At 40.8% G+C, this 24,305-nt stretch overlaps 1 protein-coding gene across 1 annotated transcript in view; it reads right to left on the bottom strand.

Annotated features, from left to right (window-relative positions):
* Positions 1–24,305, bottom strand: part of DNAI1 (dynein axonemal intermediate chain 1) — a 140,681-nt gene that overhangs the window by 91,570 nt on the left and 24,806 nt on the right. Inside the window, exons 10-12 of the mRNA XM_066180940.1 lie at positions 17,161–17,248; positions 16,313–16,430; positions 14,045–14,088 (exon numbers count right to left, since the gene is read on the bottom strand). Of these exons, the coding sequence (XP_066037037.1) occupies positions 14,045–14,088; positions 16,313–16,430; positions 17,161–17,248 (250 nt within the window). The remainder of the gene's footprint in view (positions 1–14,044; positions 14,089–16,312; positions 16,431–17,160; positions 17,249–24,305) is intronic.

Below are 24,305 nucleotides of genomic sequence, written 5' to 3'. Positions count from 1 at the left end.
ACAGGGAAGGAGACTCTTCTCCAGGAAAGATGCATCCTTACTTGCCTACCTGACTGAAGTGGGAAATCCCTCATCTAATTCCCAGTCCAAGGTCTGTCCCTGTAGTTCTGAATTTCAGCTTTGGAGCTATAACAAGTCCTCTGGCAAGATGTGCCAGGTGCACTTGGGGAGGTTTTTGCTCCAGCAAGTGAGTCTGAGAATGTTGATACAAGCAGCTTAAGAGGAGATGAGGCCCTATCCTCTTGAGCTTTAAGACACTGATTTAAAAATCTCACTCATTTGTCAGAAGCCATCAGAGAGAATTAAGCCTCTCCCTGATTTAAGCAGAGCCCACTAACGCCTAATTTTACATAATTCTTTAAATTCACATTTGTTGTATGAAACCAACACTGCAATAGCCAAAGGCTAAAATCGAACCAACATGCTAACAAAAAGTTCTTCTCAACAAACAAGGAAAAATTTTATCTTGTAATGCAGAAGGCAGACACCATCAAATACCTTCACACTGAACAGAAATTAGATATAATGTCATAGCCAAATACTCTAGTAAACCTAGGCACGAAATCAGAATAGAGTCTGGCAGCACTTTATAGAAATTGCCCAAATGACCTCTCCTACTCAACACAGAAAATACCAGTAAGAAATGGTATTACCCTCATCATCCCAACTGGCAGAAAGTTTTTACTGCCTAGTTATCTCAGACATTTGTCAGCGGTTTTCAGAATTCCTGACCTGCAGCTATTTGCTGAAACTTCTTTCCATTGCTGAACTTTTTTCCACTTCATCTGGACGCCACATTCTGCTCTTTCCCTTAACTAATCCTGCAGTTATGTAAATACGCGTACTAAGTAAAAGACAAAAGGCATGATTAATAGTGCAAATACCACCCAGGGCATCTTGGGGAAAAGTTGATGATTCAAGAAATCACAGAATTCAAATTGGGAAAACAATAGTTTGTTGAAATGTGAATCAGCTGCTGCTCAACATAGAACATGGTCCCAATTGACTGTCATTTGTAAATTAATTGAGATTTTGTTTTGGTGGCACCCACCTTGAAAGTCCAGTTGAATGAATCTATACACTGCACCACAACTCAAGAAATAGAATTAGTCTTAATATTCAGGCTGGGACTTCATGCTGTCAGTTGTAATACCATATGCAAGAAATGATAAGAATTTGTTTCAAAAAAGAAAAGGAAATTGCAATTTTCAGAGCATGCTGTGAAGCCTGGAAGGATTAGAGGCTGTCAGAGATCCTGCAGTACAAGAGGCATTTAGGAAGAAGCTAAATTCTGATGCCTTTAAAATATCTTTAGAAGATCCCACTGGGGCTTGGGGTTTGGGTGGAAATTCTGAAAACTCTTTTGCAAATCTGAAAATGTACTTCAAACTTGCCTTTGCAAAACTTAATTATTATTTCTCAGTGGGAATACAAATTTGGAAAATTACATTAAAAGCCATTCAGCCACAAGAGCAATTTAATCTCATTACAGACCAACTGAGGTGCTTTAAAGGAAGCAAATGCAAAGCAAGGAGCAACAAATTAGCAAAGGTGGACTAGACCCATGACTTACTGAGAATTTCCTATTTTATTCTAGGGATCAAAGTGGACCTGTTAGCTGGTGTCTCAGGATACATGAAATGCAAAAGTTGTAAGCTATCAGATTTGCAAAGGCCCAAGCCCACTGGGACTTTACTACGATCACAGAACTCCATTTTTTTGGGAATCAGTGCCTCTACCTTCATGAAGTGACACTGCTTAGAGGGTCATGCAAGGAGAGAGACAAAAGCTACAACAGGGCTGCCAGTATCCTGATAATCTGGAGTGCTGCAATAGCAGGAAGTTTTCAAGTCTCAGCTTTTTTATTTAAACAAAGTTCTGTTTCTGCTTTGTTTCAGACCAAAACACTGATAGCTGTCATGGCAATAAAGGAAGGCTTTAAAACAAACAAATTCCATCTTGAAATTATAGAGGACAAATAAAAAGAAATAGTCTTTCACTAATCTCATAATGCCTTGTCATCTCTGAATGATCAGACCTGGCAATACCATGCCACACTCAAGGAAAAATTTCCTAGCTACCAAACAGAATTTGCCTATTCCTTGAGAGATGAACTCCCAATGCTTATAAGTATCACCTTTTCCCCTTTTAGTTCTTCATGTTTTCTCAATTTCATATGTCAAATAACTCTGCTGAAAACATCATAAATCCTTACACTGTTTGCAAAACAATTTAAAATATATTATTTTTATCATAGACAAGAAGATAAGTATTCCATCACTCCCTGTGTTATTAATTTCTGTCCCACAGACTGATTTAAGGGCATCTATGAAAAGAAACAACTAATAGTTAATATACTTGTTAAGTTACTACACACAAATATAGAGATATTTTGCCTGCAGTGGTTTGTAACAAAAACTATTTACATACACAGTCTTGCTTTTAAGGGTGGCTATTGTGTGCAGTATAGCAAGGGGCAGATCAAGAAGATGCACAGAAGATATTCTGCATGCTTTATTATATGCGTTCTTATTGATTATTTTCTGCACTATAACATTACTCCAGAGTGTTACTGACAAAAGCCTTGCTGAAGTCAAGGTAGACAATATCTACTGCTCTTCCTTATCTATCCAGGTAGTTGTTTCATCACAGAAGGCAATTAGGTTGATCAAGCATTATTTACCCTTTGTGAATCCGTGCTGACCACTCATGACCACCTTCTTGTCATCCATGTGGTAAGAGACAGGCTCCAGAATGAGGAGCTCCACCATCTTTCCAGGGACTGAGTTGAGGCTGACTGGCTGGTACTTTCCTGGGTCTTCCTTCTTACCCTTTCTGAAAACTGGGATGATATTTACTTTCTTCCAGTCCTCAGGCACCTTTCATGACTGCCACGACCTGTCAGAGATGATTGTGAGCAGCTTTGCTATGGTGCCCATCAGTTCCCTCTGTGCTTGTTGATGCATGCCATGAGAGCCCAGGGACCTGTGCATGTCAACCTCACCTAAGTCTTCTCTAACATGATCAAAGGAAAGCCTTGCTTGCAACTGTCCTTTACACTGATCTTTTGGGTCAGAGATCCCTGAGGACTGTTCTAGTCAGTGAAGACCAATCAAGAAGGTGTTCAGTAACTTTGCCTTGCCTGAATTACCGTACCAGCTTCCCCCCTCCATTAAGTTATAGGCCCACATTATCCTTTGTTTTCCTTGTTATTGATGTATTTGAAGAAGACCTTGTTATTCTTGACATCCTTGGCTAGAATTAATTCCAGATTGGCCTTGACCCTCCTTACCTCATTTTTACTTATTCTGTTAACATTTCTATATTCAGTCTGAGTGGCCCCTCCCTGCTTCCAATGCCTGTGTGTTTCCTGCTTATGCCTGAGCAATGACAGGAGTTCTTTAATAATCCACATAGGGCCTCTCATCTGCTTTGCCTGATTTCTTGCTCATTGGGATGCATTGTTCCTAAGCCTGGGAAGAAGCAATCCTTGAATATCAACAAACTCAGACTCTTCCCTGCAGAACCTGTTTCCACATAATTCTTCCAAGAAGACTCTTGAAATCTCTCTCCTACTTCCAGGGAACCACTTGCCAAATTGCAGCCACCACACAGGGATTCGCCACTGAAGTACATCCTTCAGATGTACTATTCAGAAAGACTCTGAATGCAACTGAACAATGCAGATTGTTCAGTCATATCTAAGTCTGCAACAGTAACTTTTAAAAAAATCATAACAGAATTCTGTACAAATTATTTATATGATTGAGTTTCTCAACAGCAATGCTTCACTACAGTGGCAGCACTCCCATAGTCATAACAGATTAACAATAGTTCTATCTTTTTAACAAGGATTTTTAAACTTTTGAGCTTTAATAGCTGATTAACCATAGGAAAGTATGCATTCACTGACAAATAAACTTTACAGAGCCAACAGTGTTTCTTATCTGTGTGGCTGATTTCACAACCACAGTTGCATCTGACAAATGGAGCAAATGAAAAAACATCTCAAGGTCACTGGATCCAGAGCCTTTTCTTGGGAGGCAACCAGAACAAATCCGTAGCATATCAAACTCTCCCTTAAATGAATACATATGCCTGCATAAGCCCTAAACAGATCTTATGCCTCCTGGTTCACTTAAGGAGCACTATGGAGGCTAAACCAATCAATTAATTGAGTTTTCCGTTAATTGAGTTTCCTCTGAAGAAAGTGACATACAAATTTGAACTACTTTAAGGCAAAAAAAAAAAAAAAAAAAATTAAAATAATTATTTTTTGTGAATCGACACTAGTTACCAAACCTCATCCTTGAAGTTCTAATGCAAAGAGAAAAATGAAGGCTGGATCTTTGGTCTTGCTACTGTTACCTCTCAAAAACAAGTCAAAGCACTCACTCAGATTAAGAAACCTTTGTACCCCGTATCAAGGTTTCACCTATGAAATATAAAGCAGAACAGGAAGGAAAACCAAAGGAAACAAAACAGAAGGAAACCAAGCCCTTTAAAATACAAAGTGAAATGGAAATATAGTCAAGTATTTGGCATGAGTAAATACATTACAGTTAAATAACACTAGCTCATGTTTTATCCAGATTTTGCTTTGCTATTTATTGACCTAAGCATTGGATTATCAGAGAAACAAGTCATGTGTCAGGGTTAGTTGCAGGAATCACTTGCTACTCCATAAGAGTTAGGGAGCTTATAGCCAAGAAAAATAACATAGCCAGCAGTACAGCAGCTCTGTGGGCAGCCAGGGCTCATCCCATCATCCCACTGCTCTTGATAAATACAAGAGTGAAGATGGTCAGGACCACCATAGCCTCAGGGCCTGACAAATTTTTTGCTACTTAGACTAGAGTGTGAGAAGTAGAGTTGATTCTAGATCTTTTGCTATGGAAAAGTCAAGCTGGGGTGAAAATGTAACCTCAGTATTTGGAAGGAACGCAAAATAAAAAAGAAAATAGTGTTTACATGATAGAACACAGGCATAAGAACATCTGTGTGGGGGGAAACAAATCTTTGAAATAAAGCAAAAACTGATCCTTTTAAGACAGAGTGTTTAGAACTGTTTTGTCTGTTCTCAATATCTGCTGACCATCTCCTACTGAGGCAAGGGGAGTCTCACTATGGATGGTTAGAAAGTCTTCTAGCAGATTTTCATCACAAGACCATCCCCTTGACATCAATGACAAAGAGAGTTAACCTGTCTATCCTTGGATTCTGCTGTGCAAATGCTAAGAAAAGAATTCCCACAGTAACTTAAATGGAGCCATTTCCAGAGACAAAGCTAAGAAAGGAAAGGTGTCAGACTAGTTTTATTGAACAGGTAAGACTCTACACTACACAAATATTTTGTCTCTTGTGGATAAAAATGCACAAATCAAACTAACTGGGCTACACAGAGAGGTAAGTTGGTGGAATTTAATGGCATGCAATGCACTGGAGACACAACAGGATGACTCAGCAGCTCTTTTGATCCCCATGTTCTAGAAAATCTGTTAATACATCTTTTTCCCCAAATACGCCAACAGAGCTCTTTACTATTTCATGCGTAACAAAATGCTACAGCAAAAGTTAATATTGTGAGTTGATTGAAAATTATATGTATTAAAAGGTTAAGGCTTCGAAAAACCAGGCAAAGCTCACAGAATTTATATTACAAATCAGTAATTAAGTCTCCAAATGAAATTCATCTTTCATATGATTCACTTAATGTATTATGGTTATTAGGTTATATTTCATTATGAAGTTGATAGTCTTTCTTTGATAGAAAAACAGGTCCTTTCCCTCCCTATATGTGGTAAGAGATATTCAGTATTTGGAAAACAGGTTTTAAAGTGTTACTTTCAGTGTAATTATGTTTAATTGACCACAATTTATTATCTCAATAAACTGGATGTATGATAGCTTAAATTTCTAACACTGATTCCACTAGGGAGGTTTTTCAAAGACTGTCAGACCATGGGGGAGAATATAAATGTTTTGCGAATGAACTTCAAAGCATCAAATGGGAGACAGTGCAGAAAGAAGACTCTAAAAAGGTTATAAGAATGAATAAATCAGACTCCTGACGAATATAAGGCATCAAGGACACATGATTTCACTACTTTAAATCTTTAAATGAAGAAATTGTATCTGCAACAGACCAAAACTTCAGAGATCAAATATCATATCTAAAATTTCCACATTTTACATTTTGCAGAAGATGGTAATTTACCACATGCCAAAATTAATTGTCCTAAATTGCTCATCTGCTATTAAGAGCCACACATTGTCTGGCCTGATTCATGTAGCTCTAGCTTTTCTTTGATCTTGTTACATCATTTGTCTGCCAGATTAAAGATCCCTTTGTTACATGATCTGCCTTCCCAATACAGGGAGTTAACAGACCACAATACAATGACTTAATAAGCTTTTTTTTTTTTTTTTTTTGACAAGCTGAACAAACTGTATTCCTTCAATTTGTTTCCCAGGTCAGTCACCCTGGTCTTAGATCATTCTTTCTTTTTTGAACCCTTCCCAATTTGTCACCCTTTTCCTTGGCATGTCACCAGTGATGAGCATGCCTTTCCAGGGGAGTCATTTCAGCATTAAATTAAAAACTGCACTTAAAAGTTCTTTCAGCCCCTCAGTTCCTTTGCAACTCTTCTTCTCTATAGATCCATAGAACTCTGACGAAGTTCAGCATTGAACAAAACTTCTTAAAAATCATTGCTCCTGAAAATACAGCTTGAATTTTTTTAACACAGTAACACAGAATGATGCCTTGTATTCTGCTAAAAATGTGATATAAATTGCTCTTTGAATGGTTGTTCCATTTCTTGACACCTCCCAGATCTTTGTCTCATCAAAACTCTTTTGTCAGCAGTAATTTCATGGATAAAATAATAGGTTAGCATTAGACCTAGTTACTAATGGCTTTTGATATCGTTGCCTAAGAGGCATCTGATTGCTACATTTTATTTCCTATTTTATTCCCCAGCAACCTCTTTTAATTAATACAATGTATTAACGGAAAATTCCTTTCAGCTTTTAAAAGTCACATATCACAAAGAGCACTCATAAATTAGTACACAGCGTGCCCAAGTCCTCCTGGGTGTTTCTTTTTGATTGTGGGGATACTCAGTGCCCATACAAATGTTCTACAGCAATTCACAAATAAGACTTACAAATTCCCTTTTAATTCTTCTCTCTGCTTATTCTACTGATGCTTGTTTTCTGTATTGTAATAACCTCTTACAGTAGCAACTTAAATATAATTAGTTAAAATCACTGGTGACTATGCAATCATTAGTTCTATTTCTGTGATTGTCTTCTTTTTTTCTCAACATAATTTCACTACTGATATTTAGACATCACTAACTCATGTACCAACTACCATTAATAACTGGCATCACAAGCATTTGCAAAAGGGAAAGTCTTTCTATTTACAGTACAAATATCCAAAATATCAATAAAAATACATTCACAACTAAAAGGAAACACTCAGACTTTATGGTGGTACAATGCAGTTCTCAATCCTGTTACCAAAAATGGAGAGTGAGCCTCATGGGTCTTTTACCACTGAAGATGTATTTATCAACTTGCACACTGGGGGCATGACTGGATGAACATGAAGGCATTTTCCCAAAGCTGGAATCTGTTACAGCATATAAACAGCAAACTGAATCCAGACTGCAACACGAACTTCTCTTTGAGTGAGGTGTGTGGGCCACATGAACCTCTATCAGCCTTTTGTAGTATTTGACTCAGAAAACTTCAACAGCTTCACTGTGGGGTCTAAGAATTCTGACAGTCAGTGCTGTACCCGGTCTAACACACAGGCCATTATGTGACTGGGGACATGCCAGCCCCTCCTCTCCAGAGCAGTCCCCTCACATGAATTGCATGTACACACCCTTCATCCTAGACAAAGAATTTCATCCAAGCAATACAAAATGTTTTTTCTCTGTCTGCCAAGGTCTTAAATCTCTATTCCCAATATGAAAACAACTCATATAGCTTAGAGAAAGATTAGTAGGGATTTCTGCTCCCAGGAGTCTTCTCTGCCTGTTCTGGGAACATAATTTAAATACATAAACTTTTTGGAAGAGATTTTCTGAGAGCTGTTTCAAAGATCTGAATTTTTTAGGCAGTATTCAATCCTCTTGGTGCTTTTAGTTAAAGCTCTTTGGTCATTCATCAGAAAATACCAAATTTAACTGCAGCTTGTTATGTAAATCCATTCCAGACTATGTTCCACATCCTGCATCACAACCTTTAAATCTACCACTGCAGAGAAGAAAACAAGTAAACATCTGGCACATTTTGTAACATTGAGCCTTCTTAAGCCTGCAGCCTATACTGTTAAATCAAAGTTTTTAGGCTTTCTAGTGTACTGCTTCCCAAACATACATTTCTGTCCTGGTCACAAGGCTTGCTTGTCATCTACAGGGCTATGCTGTCAATGATGACAGGAATTATAGTGCATGAAATCATCATTAGGTGGACTAAGTTTAGACGTCAAACCATGTTTTAAATAAAGTATTATCTTGCATGGAGATGGACTAATGATCTTCTGAAATTATTTTCTGTTCTATTTTTTATGATCTTCTAAAATATCAAAGAGCTGGGCTCCCTAAATATCCTACTGGACAAAATGTCCAGCTTGCAGTTACATAATTACATCATGCAGTAGGTGAACACTGGCTGATGCATAGGACACAGAGGGTTATAGTAAATGGGATTACATCAGGCTGACAGCTGGTCACTGGTGGGATTCTGCAGGGCTCCATCTTGGGCCCAGTGCTCTTCAGTGTCTTCATAAACAAGTTGGACATAGGTGTCAAACGAATACTAAGCTAGTTTGTCTGTGATACTAAATTGGAAAGAGTTGATGCCTCCCTCAAAGGCAGAGAGGCCCTGCTGAGAGACCTAGACACATTAGAGAGATGTGCAATCAGCAACCATATGAAGTTTAACAGAGACAAGTGATGCATTCTGCTCCTGGATGTGGCAACCCTGGATGTACAGACAGACTGGAGAATGAGATGAGGAAAGCAGTGCCAGGGAAAGGGACCTGGGGGTTCTGGTTGATGAGAAGCTGGACATGAATCAACAGTGTCCTGGCAGCCAGGAGGGACATCCCTGTCCGGGGGGGCATCAGGCCCAGCATTGCCAGCTGGGCAAGGGAGGGGATTGTCCTGCTTTGCTCTGCACTGGGGCAGCCCACCTCAAGCGCTGGGGGCAGTTTTGGGTGCCACAATACAGAAGGATATAAAGTTATTAGAGAGTGTCCAAAGGAGGGCAACAAGGATGATGAAGTGCCTTGAGGAAAAGCCATGTGAGAAATGGCTGAGGTCACTTGGCCTGTTCAACCTGGAGAAGAGGTGACTGAGGGGAGACCTCACTGCACTTACAATTTCCTCATGAGGGGGTAAGGAGTGGCAGGCACTGATCTCCTCTCTGTGACCAGTGACAGGACCTGAGGAAATGGCCTTAAGTTGGATATCAGCAAAACATTCTCTCCCTAGAGAGTGGCTGGACATTGGAACAGGCTCTCCAAGGAGCAGGTCAAGCACCAAGTCTGACAGAACTCAAGAAGCACTTGGAAAACACTCACAAGCACATGGTAGGGTTCTTGGAGATGATCCTGCATAGACCCAGGAGTTTGGTTCTGTAATCCTTGTTGGTTTCGTTCCATTTCAGGATATTTTATGATTCTGTGGTTCTCAATTGTTATTTATGTAATTTGACTGAGATCTCATAGAAAACTTAAAGGATTTATGTACATTTCAGGAGCAGCTAACAAGTAGTTAATATGAATTAATGATCACAGACCTTATCTTTATGCAGTGTGGGCTTCATTCAGTGTAAGGACTCCAATTTCACTGAATTATCTCACCTATTATCTGGATCCCTAGACCTAAGGAGAGGGTAAATGTCTTGTCAAAACTGCCATCCCTCTTGTCAGGATGACTGATAGAATAACTGTGCTGGCAAAAGTATGAATGCATTCATTCAGCATGCAGTTAAGTATATAATAAGATTTGATTTTAACTTACATGGCATTGAATCAGCAGAGCACACACTAACTGGATTAAAAAATATTTCACTACCAGTGTCTAAATTTTGGCTGCTTAGAGCATTAGCATGTGTGACCCTTCAGGAAAATGCTCTAAGAGATAAAGGAGTGAATGAGAGCTGAGAGACATTTAGAGACATTTTTCTTAGGGTGCGAGAGCTCTCAATCCTGATACTCAAGAAGTTGGGATGGGGAGCCAAGGCTTAGCCATCATCATCACAATAATCTCTTCAGCCCCTGTCTCGTCAACATTTAGCACCTTCCATCACATCTATGTTGATTGATGATCATCTCTTGGAGGCCACGGAAGACACGGACCTGTTGGAGTGAGTCCAGAGGAGATCACAGGCATGATCAGAGGGCTGGAGCATCCTCACTACAAATACAGACTGAAAGAGTTGGGGTTGTTCAACCTGGAAAAGAGAAGGCTCTGAGAAGACCTCACTGTGACCTTCCAGTATTTAAAGGGGGCTTATAAAAGACATGGAGAGTGACTTTTTACGTAGGCAGACAGTGACAGAACAAGGGATAACCTTCTTAAACAAAGAGTTTATATTCAATATAAGTAATACAATCTTTACTGTATAGATGATGAGACACAGGAACAGGTTTCCCAGAGAATCCGTGGATGTCCCATCCCTGGAAGTATTCAAGGACTGGTTTGATACCCCGACTGCAGTGGGTGGCATTCTTGCTGGTGGCAGGGGGATTTGAATTGAATTCCTTCCAACTCAAGCCACACTATGATTCTATGATGCCTTACTTGTGTCTCTCAAATCCATATTTGGCTGAAAAATATTTTGCTAGAAAACAAAGTATTTGGCCTAGAATAAGTCTCTTGCAACAGACTGAGTACAAATCTAAGTGGTGTAACATGAAGCTCATCTTAGGTTTTATTATATCTTTTGAGTGAGTAGGGCATTGGGAATTCACTACTAATTATTTTTTCCACTATTTGTTTTCTAGATAGAGGGAAATGAGGCATCTTCTAGAAAAAGAGGAAAACAGTATACCACCATGCATATCTCCTCTCAGTCCCTGCAGAATGACTTTTTCCCTCTGTGAGTGAGCTAGTTCTACTCTTCATTTTCTTCATTCTAATCTAATTAAAGTGCCTGATTCTGAAAATGCCTATGAAGTAGGGAGGCAAACAGGAGGAGGCAGTACCTTGCTATAAAAGCCACTTGGTTCGTTTTCTCCTCTCTCTGTTCCTTCTGAAGCACCCTAAGCATGTCCTATTTGGGAATATCCTTATTGAAGTGACCAGCCATCCATCAGCCTCCCTCAGTGCAGGGCAGTAAATAAAAAATTATCCATGGTCATTGGGCAGTTCATTTGAGAAATGGGAAAATACAAGACTGTCCAGTAAGTATGACCAATCTCCCTGTATTTACCTGTCTCTATGTTACAGAGGAATGCAACCAGAGCTGTTCCATGTTCTGTGTTCCACCACTACTCTTCAGTTTCAGGAAGCCTCAGGACATCTACTAAGTGCCAGCTCAGCTCCATGAAATCTCTGGTCTGGAATTGACACTGATACAGTTTAATCAAAAAGTTGCAGCTACTCTTACTTTGGATGCAACCACACCAGTGTAAGGACACTGTGCCAACATTACTTAGGCTGATCTTACCCTAGAAAGCTAGAACAGTATATGTATCTTTATGTGTTTTGCTTCTGCCTACATAAAGCCCTGTTTCAGACTGTGAAGAACTGAATAGACATCTTTGCCAAATACCTCAGATTGCCAGTGCTTTGTGTGTGAGTCCGTACTCTACACACATCCTTGTGAGTGGCAAGTTAAATCCATTAAACCCAAAGAAACCCTGGGATAAAATACATTGGCCATAGCGACAACGCTTTTTCCTACTCAGTTTCTGTGCTGACAGTTGGAGCTGCACATAAAGAGCCATCTCTGAAGCTCGTCAGAGGCACAATTGCTTTCGGAACATGAACTGACGGGATGGCAAAGACCTGAGCTTGTTTCGTAGCGTTCCTGGCAAGGCTGAACACAAGCCTAACACCCACTAGAGGCTCTCTGAACCCTGCATGACAAGCTGTCAGTGTAGCCAGAAACCCAGCAATCTCATTTATGCAAAAACAAAACCAGAAAGACATCTCTGCCTCATGGGAATAAAAATTAGTTCCAGCCAGGCAGCATAAACCCTAAATTGTAAATTATGATGACAATATTTCCTTGTTCAGAAGAGCCTGTCACATGCCAAAGAAACGCTGCTAGTCTCAGAAACCTCATCCAAATAAATCACTGGAGAAGACTGCAGAAATAGGGTACAAAAGCAAGGGAGAGGCTAGGGCCCTGTCTGTAAAGGAAGCACCCACCACTCTGGAGTGGTGTCAACCCACAGCAAACAAGGGATTTTTTGTTTCAAAAAGTACACTTTAGGCAGTAGGACAAATGTGTTACTTGCTTTTTGGTAGTGCTCCCAAATGCCTGCTCCACAGAAGACTGGTGATGTAATTATGGCCACACCAGACCCAAAGATATTCCAGTTGTGACTCTAGGATCACTTCCTCTGGGCTGGATTTATCTCACCTCATTTTGGTCGTCTAAGAGATAAGCACCCAGGCTAGGTGCCCTGCCTCAACTCAGTTGTGAGGAGGAATCAACCCTTCCAGAGAGCCACTTAGTTCCTCCCTTGAACATCAGGATGGATGGCCTCTGGATGCACTAATCTCTCCATACTGACTAAAGGGGGAGTCTAGAGCAGAGACTCAGCTCTCAGCTGTTAGTTGCCTTCAGCTGGCTGAGACAAGCTATGCTGTCCTCTATCAAAATGGGACAGAGAAGATTTCTGGCTCTCTTGTCCACTTATGTGGCAAGCCACTGAGTTAGAGTCTCCCTCCCTTTGCATCTCTGTATTGCCTTTGGAACAATGGACCCTGGCAGAATTAATTAATACTTCTGCACAACCCAAAAAGCACACTGGCCTTGCCTAGTGTACGAAGAGTACGAAATTAGAACAATTGCTTGAATAGGTTAAGCAGGGAGGTTACCTTCCTTAAGCTTGTATCACTCCTCTGCCACCTGGCTGGCAGGGCACAGGGAAGGCACGGCTAAATTCCCACACTCTCTCAGCACAGGGATGTAAGAACAATAAGATTTTGCTGTGCTGCACAAGGCAAGGACATCCTGAGCACTTTACACCATGCTTTCTTTTGCAAAAGCTGATTCTAATCTGCTCTTCAGAATAGCTGCTGCCTGCTGAATTAAAAGGAGTGTCAAGCCAATTCAGGCTTCTTGGCAAACTAACAAGAACATTTCCAGAGCTCAGATAGAGTGGAAGTCAAAAGAAAAATGTAAATTTAAAAGGAAAATGAAATTTTGCAATATTGCAAGCAGAGCCCAGCCCTTACCAGTATAAATGAAGACAACCCATCTGGTTCCATTGTCAGAGCACAGAAAAAGACAAAAGAATGAATACATATTTGGGATGATACCAAAGGTCCCTGTAGCCACTCTAGCCTAGTATCTTACAGCAACATGTAGCAATTGTTTAAATTGAGAATGTCAGCAAATGCAGCAAATTCCCTTGTATGTACTCAAACTTCCAGCAATTCACAGACATCAACTAACTGAATCAGGTGGTTTATCCCTCCAACACCAAACTGGTCCTCCATTAATCTATCTAAACTGTTTAGAAACCATGTGTGTTTATGTTCTCCAGACCACAAAGAAAGGAAGAATAGTTCAGCAATTCCATTATGTATCACATTATCCTGCTTTAAATTTGGTTTAGTCCTACAATAATTGCTGTCTATGCCTATATATTTCTTAATGTTCATGTCATGGAATGGAAAGGCCTAATCCCTGTATTAAGTGAAATCTCAATTTATGGCTATGAAATTAGGTGAGTCCTTGCTATGAGATGCAATCCATGCCTCAGAGGATTGTCTGAATTGATCTCAGAGCACTTGTTAAATATTTTAAATCTTTCAATGATTCTTTTGCATTTAATACTTACAAGAGCCATACCCCACTGCAAATAGGTCCTTGTACTTCGGATTCCTGTAATGAGAAAATATATATAAGATTGCATTTATTATTAACCATGCAGTTCCACAGCAATGCAGTGTTTCACAAATTAACTTCAGAGTCCATTCTCACAGGACTGCACTCAGTCTGAGGGCTCTGCCCTTTGACTACATGCACTAGTAAAGCTTGTGAGTAACTTGTCCAAACTAATGATGCACAAAACAGCAGAACATCAGATGATCAAAACAGTAGATGAAAAAGATAAAAAGATAGACATGTCAATCTCCATCACTTCTTGGCCTACCCATTTCCTAATTGTGGAAAGTTTACTTTTAAAAATGAGATCTTTGAGGAAAGAGAAAAAGCAGGAATATATTGGTTCCCATCTTTCAGTGGCAAGAATTAAAGAGTTTCTAAATCAATAAATTCACTTTATCTACCTGCTATTAAATTATGAGAGATGCTTCCAGAGACAGCTATCAGTTCATAAATTCATTATCACAACCACAAATCAGGAAGGGAAATTCCCTTCTGACCCACCTGGTGAACAGTGTATTTCCTGTGGCAAATACTGATAATGAGTAATTAGCCACTTACGTCTTCTAAGGTCCCTTTACTTGAAAAACATCTACCCTCTCTACAACCCCTTCTATGGGTGGTAAGTTACTGTACGTAGGGTTTCCACGGGACAAAGATCAGTACTGTTGTTATCCCTGAGCTCACACAGCACAACCAGTGGGTAACAATTCCCTGAAATGAACAATTCCCTGGAAATTATCTAATGAGTATTTCCTCTGACTTGCTACTGTGAATTGAAAAAATAAACCCACTTCTCTTTTCATTTCTCCTTTTTCATTTGGGCTAATACCTAGGCATCCTAATGCTCTTGTTCTTTTCACTAAATGCACCATCACTGCTAAAAATCGGAGAATAAAAATTGAATTAGAAAAGTTTGTTCCATAAAGCAATTTGGAGTTTTCAGAGTCATATTTCTGTTATCATTTCCTGGAGACAAGTTTAACAACAGTACAAATGACTTATTAAAGATGCCTTTTCTCCCAATTTTGCTTCCCATTGTTACTGTTATCTCTAATTCTCACACAACTGTATGTTTGATACTCTCTTACATCATATCACAGTGGCTTGAAAGGCAGAAGACAGCAATCCTGCTCTGTCTCTCCATAGATTCTCCTTGTCAAGGCACAAATGTGCTCACACAAACAAGAGGAGACCTAACTGCAGGGGAGCACAGGGTAGGGTCTGACTAGGTATGTCTCATGTGCAGGGCATGAGTCAATCCAGTTCTGAGGAGGACCAAGCACATTAAAAAGTGAAACGACTCATTTGTGTTATCAATAAGTAGGGTTTTTTCACAGTAATAACCATAGCAATAACATCTCAGAATAAAAGAGAGTTGATCAGGTATCAGTATTTGCAAGTATCAGGTATCAAGTATTTGCAAGTATCATTTTTGGACTGATCAAATATGTAAAACTGGACTGCAGGGAAAATGTCTTCTGCACTGAACTGTGCAAGATCTCAATACACAATTACCTCTCTTGTCTGGCGGGGAAGCCATGTGAGGAGTGGCTGAGGTCATTTGGTCTGTTCAGCTCGGAGGAGACTGAGGGGAGTCCTCATTGCTGTTAAAATGTCATTGTGAGGAGAAGAGGAGGGGCAGATACTGATCTCTTCTTCGTGGTGAGCAGTGACAGAAGCCAAGGGAATGGCACCAAGCTGCATCAGGAGAGTGCTATGTCTGATCTTAAGAAACGGTTCTTCACGCAGAGGGTGGCTGGGCACTACAACCGGCTCCCCACGGAAGTGCACACAGCACCAAGCCTGACAGAGTTCAGGAAGTGTTTGATCAACACCCTCAAGCATTTAACAGGATTTTTGGGGCTGTCCTGTGCCGATTCCTACAGTGGCCTGTCCAAAGATATGGCACATCTATCCCAGTTTTTCCAAGAAACTACTCCTCTTCGCTCTGCCAACTTCACTCACTTTTCCCCAGTGCTGCACAGAGCCTGCTCTGCTTTCAGTTTCTGCTGAAGAGCACAAGCCTGTCTCATTCAGCCTTGCACAATCTTCTCTGCAAACAGAAGCACTAGCCATATTTCAGTGCTGTCGAAGGAGCCGACTAATAAATCAAACCCGTGCTCCCAGAGAAATCAGCCCTGCCTCATAAGATCCCGTTACATTCAATTCCACTCCCCTATGCAACAGTAAAGATTAAGTTTGGAATGAAGAGACTTACCAGGAGATGGCAGTAACTGCAAGTTTCTTGGTTTTTCCGTGCTGGAATTTCCAGAGTGGGAGAAGAGTTCCTTCCTGGCCTCTGAATTCATCTGATGCATCCTCAAAATATTTAAAATCTAAATTTAAAAAAATATATATATTAAAAAAAAATCAAGGAAAAGGTCCCAGTATATAAATTGGAAATAAATCAGCAGTTCAGTGTCAGGGGAGCTTTAAAAGACAATCCATTAAGCTCACAGCCTCTGTTAGTGTAAAACTCTCTCAGTTCTTAAGTCCTAACTTCAAACCAGCAACTCAGCCCTTTAAATGCATTTTACCAAGTCCTCACACACATAGGAAGAATAAAAATCAAGCTGACGATAACCAAAGGATTAACAAGAAAATTGAAGCCCAGTGAAAGGTGTGACCTCAGGCCACTCCCAGAGCTAGACATGGCTAGCTTCAGGCTTCAGGAGGAAGCTGAGCAGAGATTGCAAAATGACATCAAGACTGATGTGTTGCTGTGGTTGGTATGTGAGCAGGGATCAGCTCTGCTCTGGTTGTTGTCACCAGCACCTGCATCCAGGAATGAAGTACTTGCTGAGGGAAGGAAGTTCTGCAGGGAGGGCAGTGCTCATCAGACCTGCTGTCCCCAACCAGCTCATAGCAGGGCTAATGTGGCATGCTCTTTGCATGCCCATGGTCTGATGTACTATTTGCCTTTTGTGAGTCAGCAGGCTCCTAGACATGCTCATTTTACTTGTTTCTCTATTCTGTTCTGTTCTGTCTTGTCCTTGCTGTGGCTGTACATAGTTGCAGGACTGACACTTCAGACTTGAGCTAGAAGCACCTCTCAGTGGGCCATACCTTGTGCAATGTCATCAAATGTGTTCAGGTTCACCATCCGTTCCACTATTTTAGCAGCCTTTGCAACCTTGCTTAGAGAATCAACGTGCTAAAGAGAAAAGAAAGGAAGAGAAAATGTATTTCTTGTCTGTTTACAGGTGCCTCAGACCTCATGTGACTAAAAAAGTTGAGTCCTTTGATCTTGAATACAGATTACTTTGAAATGTGTCACACCAGCACCCAATGATACAATCACTCGAAAAAATGTAATTGCTTTATTATAAATTTAGCAAGATGCCATCCACAGCTGAGCTGCAGAAACTTCAGTGTTTGTTCCTGATTTAGCTCAATGCAGGAACTTACCTCTAACGGTAGACAAGAGTCTCATCTTTCAAGGTAACTCCTGACAGGATGACCTAAAAGGACACACGTGATTCCTACTCCATCTCACTGCATAACAGTTCATCAGATTTGGTGATGAAATGAGAGGGTTTTGATCATGCATGAGCACTCAGTCATCTCCTGGAGAGCTCTAAGGTCTCATGCATTAAGTAAACACCACAGGATTTAGGAGTCCTTCAGTCAAACACTGGGTAATTCCAACCTGATCCATTCACACATCCATGGACAAGTGGAGAAAAGAGAGCTCAGCAAGGGCTGTTTGTCCATCAGCAGGTGGCTGTATGCTTGCATGCTTAGCTGACAGAGCCCTGTGGCTGATCACCAGCTGGAGAACTCCATTCTCCACCATTTTTTGTGAGTGTGCGCTCCATATTCTGTGTGTGTGCATGCAACCACTAGTGAAATCCAAACTCGACTACCTAGAAAGGACAAGAAGGCTGGGTGCCAGCAGTGGGAAGGACAAAGCTTGAAAGCCCACAGTGCTGGACCATATATGTATGTTGTCATCACAGCTCTGTGCAATGTCAGAATGCCAAGGCATACACAAAGCAGTCTGAGAGCTTGCTGCTCCACGTACTTGAATCCCCATCCACTACTGATGGCCCAAAGCCCCACCAGTGTTTCAAAGCCTTTAATCTTCAAACCCCTGCCATGAACTGATGGCTGCCAGCACAGTAAGATTTCCTTCATAGTGACAACACTGGAAAGAAACAAACCATCCTTGACACAGCTCAGAGAGTGCCCTGAATACATAAAGAAAAAGTGAAATGGGTTGACCAAACTACACCACACATAGTCAGAACTAGGAATATGACTTTGGATTATGTGTGTCCAACCCTCTGCTTCTTTCCTGGGCTCTGCAGAGACTCAAGGGGGATCGAGTCTCATTCAAAAAGCATGAAATTAATAGGGCTACACAGAGATCAGAGGACAAAAAAGAAAAAAATTCTATAAACTGTTACATTTCTTACAAATCCATGGTTTGCTTACATCTCTAGTAATGTGTGCAGTCCTCTTTTCCCATCCCAGAAAAAAATTAGGTAGAACTTGAAGCCAAGTTCAGAGAAAGGCAGCAGATCAAGGCAGAGCATTCTGCCCCTCTGCTCTGCTCTGGTGAGACCCACTGGAGTGCTGCATCCTGCTCTGGGGTCCCAGCACAGGAAGGACATGGAACTGCTGGAGTGAGCCCAGAGGAGGCCATGAATATGATCAGGAGCTGGAGCCCCTCTACTACGGAGACAGGCTAAGAGAATTGGCGTTGGTCAGCCTGGAGAAGAGAAGGCTCTGGGGAGACCTTAAAAGCACCTTCCAGTGCCTAAAGGGAAGCCACAGGAAATATAGCAAGGGACTATTTATCAGGAAGTATAGTGACAGGGTGAGGGACACCTGTTTTAAAATGAAAGAGGGTAGACTTGGATTAAATATTATAAAAAAAATTCTTTACTGTGAGGATGTTGGGGCACTGACACAGGTTGTCCAGAGAAACTGTGGACACCCCGCCCCTGGAAGTGTTCAAGGCCAGGTTGGATAGGGCTTTGAGCAACCTGGTCTACTGGAAGGTTCCCCTGCCCATGGTACGGTGGTTGGTACGACATGACCTTTAAGGTATCTTCCAACCCAAACCATGCCATGAATTTATGATACTATGATTTCACAAATTTTATTTTTGGGGGTCAGTGGAAAGCAGGCTATAAATTAAAAAGAAACAGAACAAAAAACCAAAATGTCCTTGTAAATGCAGAAACAACATATTATTGATTTTTTTCTGCAAAACAGGAAAATCTCCAGGTGAATCAAAAAAGTTTTAAGTCAGCTAGTCAGCTTTTCTGTCAGGTAGCTATGCTGTTAACAACACATCCACGACTACACTTTCAACATTATAACTGGATGAGAGTAAATTATTTTCTCTTTGTATCCTATCCTGTTTCAGATTTTATTTATTCTGTATGCTGCTGAAATAAACCTACAGATGAAGTGCTATGCCTAATTTCTCAAAAAAAAAAAAAAAAACAACCTTTTTGAAGCTCACTGTCTTGGTTTGCGAAGACAGGTATTTGCCAGGGAAAGCTGAAGCTTCCCTTGGAATGGTGAATGTAAACTACTCTTCCTTTTTTCAATTATAAATTTGCAGTTAGAGGCTTTTAGGCAAAAGATTTGGGGATAGAAATAGCAGTTCTTTACTAGTATGTATAACAAAGCAAACAAAAACAACTACAGCATTAACAACAAAAAATGTACCAAGGACCTTGAGGGCTTTGCTTTACAAAAACCCAGGGCAGTTTAGTCTCGGTGCCCCTGTAGGATTTTCAGAGCACCAAGCTGGAACAGTGGAAAGTCCCGGGCCGGTAGCTGGGATGGCAGGATGTCCGGGCAGGCAGGGGCAGGATGTCCCGGCAGCTCAGGGGGTGCAGGGTCACACTGTAGCAAGAGGAGCAGCACCGAAGAAGCCGCGATGGCGGGGCAGGGCTAGTCCGGCTCCAGCAGGGCGGCAGAGAAGCTCAGAATTCCAGGGCGAGCAGATGATGGTAGATTTCCCAGGACTGGACCCCTCCAGCGATAGTGAACTTCCCTGCAAGCAGCAACCCAGCCGTTCTCCCTCTCCGAATGCCGAAAAGAACAGAGCCCATCTGCCTCAAGCTCTGTCCTTTACCTGCCCCCAAAACTCGAGTTATCTCCCCCTCCGAGCTTTGGCCACTTCTTTGTTTTTGGTTAAGTACTCTTAAGTATCCAACATTTGGTTTCCTTGGTAACTTATGGGGAAAAAAAAAACCTTTAGAGTGAAAAAGGGACAAAACTAACCCCCAACACACATTTTCCACCTTAGGTCAATTCTGAGCTAGCTAGCCAAATGCAATGGTAGCTCATAGGATAACATGTTTGTTTTGTTTATTTCTGTGCATAAGTTATTTTTAGAACAGCAATATTGTTAATTGAATCCTATGTAAGATGCATAATGGGCAAACACTTCGGAAAAAAAATGTCTTGTTCTTGCTCTGGAATTCCTTATCACTAATTGCCGCATACTTGACTCTCAGCAGCTGGCCAGTTGCAGTGTGTGACTCCTATAAACTGAAGCATGAAAGAAAGCTTCTGCTGGTGTGTAATTGCATATCCAGGAGACAAACCCCACCCCGAAATCAGCACAATAACTGCTCATACCTCTAGCAATATATATACTGCGACTAGAAGAGCCCCTGGTTTGCAAAGAAAGAAGCACAATAGAGGATTGTTGTCATTTGTTGCCCAGCCAACACCTGAATGCAAACACCAACTGTAAATCCCAAATAAAGTCCCCCAGCTCAAATCATGTCAAGCAGTTATTAAATTCCATAACTATACTCATCTGTTAATTTTCACTCTTTCCTTTTAATTCTGATAAAGTGAAAAGAGAAAATTGCAAACAGGCGAGTTGGTAACGACTCATGCACTCCTCGGGATGACCAGGAACAGGTGAACAATAATGTGAAAGTTAATTGCATTCTAAATTCACCTGTTATATGAAAAATAATAGTAGCCATCATCCAAGAGCTTCCAAGTGATACTTGTGACCTGTCTCACCAGGCACATCTCAGACGGGGTAATGCTACCATGAGATAAACAAGTGAGACAGAACCTCACATGATTCAGGAATGCACATTTCTCTGTTAAATAAAAATTTTGTTTGGACTTCTTAGAACAATGATCAACCACCTCTAATTTCAGAGGCGATAAGAGACTGCTTCACTGCAGCAAGTTCCTGCTTTGATTTCCTATTTTAATTAATTAAATTTAATTTATATTTTAATTTTTATATTCCTAATTGGTTGACATCATCAGTATTTCTGTTGACACTATCCACTTCCTTAGTAATTCTCTCTCTCTTATCCAAATCAGACTCCCTGCCTACCTTTGCATTAACAGACAAACATGCTAAGATTTCCTGGTGTTGTATATTTAAGATTTCCATTTCTTATATTTTACATATCTATGCAGGCTTGCAAACATCTTTGAAAAGCGGTGATCAAAATAACATATCCCTGTTCTACTCCTGAAAAGGTATCAGCCCACCTTACATAAATATCTTCTCTGCTATTCATCACAGGGTAAATTCCAGCAAAGCACTTGTCTCGTTGCCATATCGCAACTCACCAACAAACATGGAGCTGCTGGAGAAACACACTCATGTTTCTCTCTATCATTACACACTGTAAGCCTGCTCCTTACCAAAGATTGTTTTCATACTCCAAAATGAAGTCTTCCACTCCACCAGTCCCTTCCAAGCAATAACAACAACTTTTCTGGTCTATCTAATAATTGCCTAATGGCATTGTAACAATAGTTTACAGAATTCCAGCTAGATTCCCTTTCCTCTGCTTTCCTTGTTCAAGAAAAATACAACTTGCTTTTCATTAAAGAAAGAGATAAGATTATTTGGACACAGCCTACCTTTGGTAAATATGTGCTATTTTATTTCATTTCATATTTAATCCCCGTTTTGAATTTTTACCCCTTATAAATTCTGTTGCCTCATGCACTGGTAAAGGTCAGATTGATGGTACCATTCTTACCTCTCTTGCATACAACATGTCCTTGTTATGATCGGATCACATTGCTCCACCCCTCTTTGCACAGATTCATTCAAAATCCTTAATGTCAGACTTGCAGTTTCATGCCTTGCCATCTCAGGGTGAGAGGAGCAAGCCTGCAACAACTACATTAAGCTCTGCCTTACTGTCATTTCTAAATTCATTCAAGAACATAAGGAGGGTTATCGATCAGACCAAACATGTCTCTGGGTAGGACTGTGGAATCATAGAATCGTTTGGGTTGAAAAAGACCTTTAAGACCATTAAGTATCCTCCCTGTAATCAGAGCCATGAACAGATGGTGCAGGAACAGAAAGAGCAGGATAGGAAGATACAACACTTCTGCCTAGTTATCTCTGCTTCCAGATATTTTCAGCTCAGAAAATTTTGCATCATTCCACATTGGTATTCTGTGTTGTCCATGGTCTGTGTACTGCCTTGACTAAATACTGAGGGAAAGTTCCAGAAGTTGTATCACTGATATTAGATGTAGCACACCCTTTCCTCTCTAGTTCCATTTGAGTGAGAGGCACATGGAGAGATTTCTAGGAGTTCCTCATCACTGTCTCCAGTCAAATACTTCCTATTATTCTGACTCCTATTCTCTCATTCATCTTCTTTATAAAATTCTCACCCTTCCTTCTGTTGAAACCCTTGGCTTTCTCTCTTTCCTGTTGGCTGTCTCTATCTTCTGCTTTGCTAAACCACATCTTTCTTGCTTTTCTGAATTCTTCAGTGCAATGCATAGCTCCATTTTACTTCTTTTCCCCTAGCAAGAAGCTTCTGTTAAGAACTGTCAAGAACTGTCAAGGCTCGGCTCGGCTCGGCTCGACTTGGCTCGGCTCGGCTCGGCTCAGCTCGGCTCGGCTTGGCTCGGCTGGCCCCACCCCACCCCGCCCCCCTCCCTCACCATGTTCTTTCATGGATCACATCCTTTCCCAGTCACGCATTTCTTTGACCTCTTATTCTTATTGACCAATACTGTTTTCTCTCCCTTTTCCTTCACTACACTTTCAAATCCTAATCTAACTCCTACCATCATCTCCAGCTGTAGCTCTAGTTCTTGGATCTTCTCTTTCATGGCCTCCTACCATAGCAACTGCTTCCATGAGAGATCCACCTGTGGTAATAGCCACTCATTTTATCTTCTTCTTTCCCTTGGGCTAAATTTGGTGCTATCTCAGTAGCTATCATAGTTTTCCTTGCTAATATCTAGCCTGACCAAAACAATGGTGGAAATTATTTGTGGCTTCTAGCCATTGCAGCTTGATCCAGAACAGCCATGTCTACTGCTTGATGTTCCACAGTTCCCTTCAGCAACTACCAAGCCCAGTTTGACCTTAAGAAGTGCTCAGCTGGAAAAGTTCTGTTTCAATTAGTGGGGTGTAACATATGTAATGTGAGTTAGTAGCTCCACAAAACCTACTTCTCCGCTTGCTGACTTGAGGCCAGAAATACAGATTCTGATACCATCAACCTTTAATTTCCATGTACCTACATCTGAACAGACATAATGACTGTTCTAAGTCTGATTTGAGCCTTGGAGTACTTCAGGTTGCATTTTTCCAGGTAAAGAGTGAAGAATTCATCAGGTTTTTCATACACTTCAGGTTGGTTGACCAGCCTCACAGAGGACCTCAGTTTGGGACACTGGCACTGCATAAAGAAGCTCTTCCTTTCACGTATTCAGTGCATAGACTTTTTGGGTTCCCTTTAAGTCCCCTGGAAAGTGCTAAGCATGAAAGCAAAACACCAAAGGGACAAATATCATGAGGGACTGGATTTCAATTTCCCACTGTTGTGGTGGGAAAATGAAAGTAGAGTGGGCAGCAGGTGTTTTACAATATGGTTTCACTTTATTTTCATTTAGTTTTTAGCAGTCCACCCTTTAAGCTTGTAATTGTAATGCTGACTTGAGGCTTAATTCTCCAAAACATACTCAGGTGAAAGGTTTACTGGCTTTCAAAAGGACTGTGAATTTCTATGGCACAATTGACAGGAAGAAGTCTGTCAGAACATCCCAGCCTGTTTATACTGTAAGGTTTATGTTGGCACAGTGCTGCTTCGTGGCTAAACCAGTCAAATCCTCTGCAATCATATCAACCATATGGTATGAAAGAGCTAAAGCCAGTTTCAGGAGTGAGGTCTTATTACACACACACAGATATAGATATAGATATATAGATATACACATATCTA

The sequence above is a fragment of the Chamaea fasciata genome, unplaced genomic scaffold (assembly GCF_029207755.1).
Source record: "Chamaea fasciata isolate MVZ Bird 193981 ecotype frontalis unplaced genomic scaffold, bChaFas1.0.hap1 SCAF_4, whole genome shotgun sequence".
Classification (NCBI taxonomy): Eukaryota; Metazoa; Chordata; class Aves; order Passeriformes; family Sylviidae; genus Chamaea; species Chamaea fasciata.
Note: the sequence above shows the minus strand (reverse complement) of the source record. Positions and strands in the feature narration are given on the sequence as shown.